The sequence below is a fragment of the Buceros rhinoceros genome, unplaced genomic scaffold, assembly GCF_000710305.1.
Source record: "Buceros rhinoceros silvestris isolate BGI_N320 unplaced genomic scaffold, ASM71030v1 scaffold2454, whole genome shotgun sequence".
Lineage (NCBI taxonomy): Eukaryota > Metazoa > Chordata > Aves > Bucerotiformes > Bucerotidae > Buceros > Buceros rhinoceros.
Window position 1 is genome coordinate 27,778 of NW_010409835.1, and position 5,996 is coordinate 33,773.

General features: G+C 38.1%; 1 protein-coding gene across 1 annotated transcript in view; it reads left to right on the forward strand.

Moving 5' to 3' along the window:
• Positions 1-5,996, forward strand: part of UBE2K (ubiquitin-conjugating enzyme E2K) — a 22,799-nt gene that overhangs the window by 13,306 nt on the left and 3,497 nt on the right. The window contains exon 5 of the mRNA XM_010135349.1: positions 4,958-5,057. Within this exon, the coding sequence (XP_010133651.1) occupies positions 4,958-5,057 (100 nt within the window). The remainder of the gene's footprint in view (positions 1-4,957; positions 5,058-5,996) is intronic.

Below are 5,996 nucleotides of genomic sequence, written 5' to 3' on the forward strand. Positions count from 1 at the left end.
GTATTCCTCCTGTAAATAGTGACTGTACAAGAAGACGCCATTCAAAGGCGTTAACTCATTTTCTTCCTCTTTCCAGGTTCTGTAAGTCCTTAGTACAGCTTCCTAGAGCTTGTCTCTTAGGTTAACAAGCTCAGTTATTTCACAAATTGAATAAAAATTGCAGATTATTAAAAAAAAAAAATTGCAACTGTTCGTGGTAGCCATGTTTGGTTGACAGAGTGGAGCAGCAGTCTGCTGGCTGCAGCTCTTCCTGTTCTGCTGGGTTACCCCTCACAGTAGCTGGAGAGATTGTTTCTAGAGAGGAACGTTAAGAACATAAGAACTTCCTAAATGGAAAATAACTTAGCCTTCAAAAATGAAGAAAAACTGGCAGTGTTACATAATCCTCTTAGAACTCTTTCAGCTCATCAAAAGGTAAGGGACTTCTTACCTCAGGCATGCTGGGCACGGCTGGCTTGCCCTGCTTTTTAATATTATCACTGTATTCACCCAAACTAGGGATGCTCTTTTTTAATGGAAATGCCCCAAGATATTACCAAAAAAAAGTGAATAAAATATATATCGGCTTTCTTTGTTCTGACTCATTCCAGGTTTCCCTTGCTGTTTAACAAATGCAGTGCCTATAGAAAGCCAGGGTTTTGGTCAGGATGTCCAGAGGGTAGGCTTTCAGTTTCCTCCCATTTTGTAGATGGCAAACTTGCAAGCCTGCATAGTGGCTAAGCAGTGTTTTGGGAATGCTGGGGGTCAAGGGTTTTTGTAAAGTTTAGGAGAAAACAGGAGCCAGTAACCGCATGGGACAAAGGCAGTGTAGTGTCATATATAATGTTGGGATGTAGAAAGTTTTACCTGCAGAACTCATTATGTAACATGGTTGCTTTTTGTTTATGTTTGGTCAGGTTTCTGTTGTAGCGTACTCGCTTCGAGAGTATCCCAAGGAAGATGGGATCTGTAGGAAAAATCCAGAGTAAAGCAACATTTTCTAAACATGAAAGACTGGAAAGCCATTTTAGTATGCAAAATATCAAGCATGGTGAAACATCGAAATAGATTTTCCCAGAAACTTGTGAGGCTCCAGTTAAGAACAGATTAGGAAGAAGTCTGATAGGAGTGATACAAAACCTTGCCTTTGGCAAGGAGGAGAGAAAAAACCCTAAAACTCAAGCATGCAGCTAGCTTGAAGTTACCAAAGGGAATTACTTGAACAACGTGAGATGTTGTACCTAAGTCCACACCCAGAACTGAACTTCAGATAGATGAGCTGGAAATCTATTTTTTTTTTTTTTTCCTTCAGAATGGAAGTTTGTTTTAAGGAAAATGCAACTTACGTTGCGGGACGTTTTTCTCTAGCTTGTGGGGATGTCCTGTGGAGGCGGTGTGTTGGGTTTTTTAGTTCTGTGCCACCATCAGCATAGATTTTCCTCCAGAACTGATGATGGTAATTGTTTTTGCTTTTGCTGATGAGAACAGATCCTGCCTTACTAGTGTCTGTAAATGTTGTTCTGGGCAGTCATCCCCATTAATTTTATTCTCCCAAAACAAAGTAATGGGAGGAAAGAAGAGCTTTTTAAGGTACTTGGGAAGTGAGAACCTATTTTTAGCTGTTCTTCCAGTTTCTTGTGGGAATCTTTTATTTATGTCTGAAAAATTTAGACTAAGCTATCTAGAAAATAACAAGACTGTTTTACTTTTTTTGGTCAGGAAAGCTAATTGGTGTCCTAAAGGAAGAAAATGTTATATGAGTATACAATAGTTGCATGAATTGTCAGATTTTCTTTACCATTAACCACAAAGTTTAATTTCCTTCTTTAAATACAAACAGCAGCTGAAGCTGTAACAGGTTTTCTTGTATGATGTAGGGATAATCCTTTAAATGTTTGTGTCCAATGAAGATTATCTTAATATGCATGAGATGTGAAAGCCATTTTGAGACATGAGACTTGAAAATAAGTTGTAAACTACATTTTTAAACTGTGTAACATGTGTAACTAAACTAGTCTATAATCGTACTACTTTAGAAATTGAGTTCTCTGAGCATATAGCCATCTGTCTATCCAAATGGGTGACGTATTTATTTTTATTACTCATTTTGAAATTGGAATGTCAGAGCAGAAGTTCAGGTTCCAGTGTGCTTATGTAGAATTCTACAAACATACAGATGAACAGGGACTGAAAGGGCCTGACAGTCATGAAAGCCAGAGGTGGCTGGAGCCATCACAGAACTTGAGTACTTGGGCGTCTGTGGCACCTTCGGTCCTTAATAAAGCCCTCTGCTCCTTAATCTGTATTTTCCACTCCTACCGGGTTCAGTGTGAGTGGAAGTAAAATGCATGTGAAAGTGGCACAAGTGCCCACAGCCCCTTTCATTGTCGTCTTCTCTACGTTAAATAATGGCGGTATTTTCAGATGTCTCTAAAGTAGAAAGATTTCTGTAAGGGAACGTGCAGAGCAGCTTTTATTTGGTGAAAGTGACTGCAGCATAAGTTAGTTGCTAGCTATTTCATGTAATGGCTATCTTTATGACACCACTTAGTGTCGTTTTAAAATTACTTAACTGGGGAAAAAAAAGACTTTGGGTTTTATAGCGTGTGGTGGATGTGGTAGTTCCTGAAATTCACTACATAAAAATGGTTAAATCCATTCAAGCATAGAAAGGCCTTGAAAGACTTGACGTTCTATGACACCTGAATGCCGTAATAAGTGAACATGTTGTGGTACATTTACTTAATTCTTATACCACCATGTATTACATCATCAATGCGTACGTTAAGATTAATTTCAAGACAGTATAAACCAGTACAGGTGACAAAGAATGGGAAATTAGAAGAGTAAAATAGCATAGGTACATGTAAAGCAAAAATATTTCTATGTTCTTTCGCTGAGGTTTTTGTGCGTGTGGATTAGGTGTGGTAAAACAAGATGCTTTGTACTCTGGGGTTTACTATGTTAGCGAGGCTCTCATCACGCAGCTGAGGATACGTTTGAGTAACTAAGTGTTCTTTACCTGATTAAATTTAATCTTACTAGTTAATCCCCAGCTTTGTTTGTAGTTTAAAGAAACATTCTTTGGATTGGGAGAAGCGTTGAGTTTGGAATCTAAAACATTTAACTGGAAGAGAGTCTGAAATTCTGTGGAAAAATCCGTTTAGTTTGGTATGGGCTTGGAAAAGGAGAATTATGTTGTGAAGGTTTTGTGATTTGTGAGAATTTGGATCTTAAAGCATGAGGGGTTTTTTTATAAGATTTAAGCTGCAAAGTTCAGCTTGAGGGACTTCAGGCTGATGTGGAAGTTGGAGTGAGACAGTATGTGCTAATTAAAATCTCTGTCGCTTGGGATGTTTCTCAGTTGCATTTTGATGTAGAACACTGCACTGTGAAAGCTCAGTGATGATAAGCTAAAAAAAGTAAGTTTCTAGGAAAAATATTCTAGAATTAGAAACAATTAGGGAAGAATGCCATAATTGAATCGTTAATGACATAGGAGGAAAGCTGTAAATGTAAGCATCTAGGAATAGAATATTCGGGTGTCACAAATGTTCCTCTAACATTTTACCGGCATCTGTTCTTTGTTATCTGTATGCTCTAGTAGGAGTATGTCAGTACAGTGCCTCAGATTTCAGAAATTTATGTATTTTCCAGTACCGAAACTGGAAATAGTCTTGCAAACTGTTTCTGTTATATTTGGACCATTGGGCCAAGCTCTTCGCCACACGCTTTAACAGACTCTCTGCGTTTTCTTTCAGTCTTCTGAAAAGAAGAAACTATTTTCTGTTCATTGAAAATTGACTGGTTTGCTGTAAGAAATTGGATGCCTGTGTTTCACAACTTTGCTCTGGCATTCATGTGCTATAACCATTTTGCTCTAATCTAAGATGTCACGTTTTCCCCACTTACCTTTCTACTAGAACTTAAGCAGTGTAAGCAGTTTTGTGTATTGGCTTGAACATTTGTCTGTGCTTTCCACACAGCAATTAAGTCTACTTATCTCTTCGAATCAGCTGAAATACTGAACTCTCACAGATTCTGTGGGGTCCTTACTTGGTTTCCAGTGTGTGCCTGCTGAAATGGTAGATCAGAGATGGTCAAAATCATGGTCAAAATCTAGTTGAAGTGTGTATTAAAATGTTACAGGTTTACAGTGTGTAATAATCTCATACTTTGACTTTTGTGAACTTGCTTGGTTTTCCATTACAAAGTTAGTGAAGTCTCTTACTCTAAATATACTCGAAGATCAAGATAAATGGTGAGAATTTGGAACCTGAGAAGTTGTGACTCTAGAACTGCACTACCTTCAATGGGGTTCTTTCACAGGATCAAAAGAGTGACTTTACAGCACCATCATGATTCCAGCAGTCATGTTGTTGAGAGGAAGCTGAGATATTTTCAACTGCATGTTCTGCAATAGCCGAACCTTTTAATTATTATAGTAGTAATTCACTAGGTAAATTGTTACATTTTGTTGGAAAATGTCATGTCAAAACTGTTGTAATGCAGAAGATACCTAACTTAAAATTCCTCACCTGCTACAAATATGTAAAACAGAGGTCGGTGTTTCTGTATATGCTACCTCACCATGAAGAGTGCCAGCAGAGGGAGCACACATGGGCTGCCAGTCAGTACCTAGACCCTATGCAAGGTGCCCTTGCTGGTAGTAAGGAAGAACGACACAAAGTTCAGATTGGCTTTTTTTTCTTTTTTCCAGATGAAATTAATTCTGTTCAGTGAGCATGGTCAAATGTGTATGTCACGGACTGTATATTCCAAAAGCTTAGGAAAGCACTGTTAATAAGAACGTCCTCTTTTAACCTTCAATGTAAATATTGAGTGGTATTGTAATAATACAATTCTTAGATTTACAGTCTGCACATGTACTCATACCTCATACCTTATACTAGTACAGCAGCAAAGGTGAGTACAGGCATGGGATCTGGTAAAATAATTTTCAAATTTTTAATTTTAGGGCAGCAGCCATGACTCTAAGAACAGTGTTGTTATCGCTGCAAGCATTGTTGGCAGCTGCAGAACCAGACGATCCACAAGATGCAGTAGTGGCAAACCAGGTGAGGTTACTCAGTTGAATTTGTAACTGTTCTGTTACCTTTGCGAACTCGGGTTAGAAAACCTTCGGTGAGATAAAGATTTTAAAGAATTTATTGGAAAATGGCCTCACAGTAGGTGTGAGTTGCTACGGTGTTTTGTACTCTTTATTCTTTGGATTCTAGAGTTAAGTAGTGGTTATTTTACAGTCTCAGGAGGTCTACTTTGTTAGTTTTGTTCCTTATTTAACTTGTCAGAAATGTCAGCAAATAACAGCATAGTAAAATGAATTCCAGTGTAAGTTGCCTTTTAAAATCTAAGACTTCTAGTTATAAGGAAAGCAGTGTTGTATTGGTTCAAAATGAATTTTAACTTGATGGTGTTCACTGCATTTGGTGTTCATTTGGCTTGGTACGTAGCCTTCACGTTCATACGAATATTGTTGAGCATTGCATTTGTTTAATGTCAAAACTGTGTGAATAATGACTTTAGATTAATGTTTCATTTAATCCTGAGGAGCAGTTTATCTAAATGAAGCATCCTTTGCAAGTGGTTGGACTAACTATTCTAGTGACTGGTTGAATTGGTTTCAGTAGAATTATGTAACCAACAGTGTTTATTACTTTTCAGACAGTAGCAGTAACTTACAGAAAATAACAACAAAAAAATGTCCTTTGGATCTTAGGCCATACCAGAACTGACATGGTTCTATGTAAAGCATCGATGAAAGATAGGAACAGACATTCCATAACTCAATAGTCTGACAATTTTCACCGAAGTCCCAAGCTAGTGTGTGGTGGTTTCCTTTTTACGCTGGGGGGAGAGAGAGAGAGAAGGCTTGGCTTTCCCACTGACTTGGAGCGAGGGTGTATTTCAGTAACAAAGGAACAAAGCAAGTAGAAGGTTCTTCCAGAATTAATCTCACCTGTATCTCCTGTAAGTCAGGACAGCCTGGGAAAGAG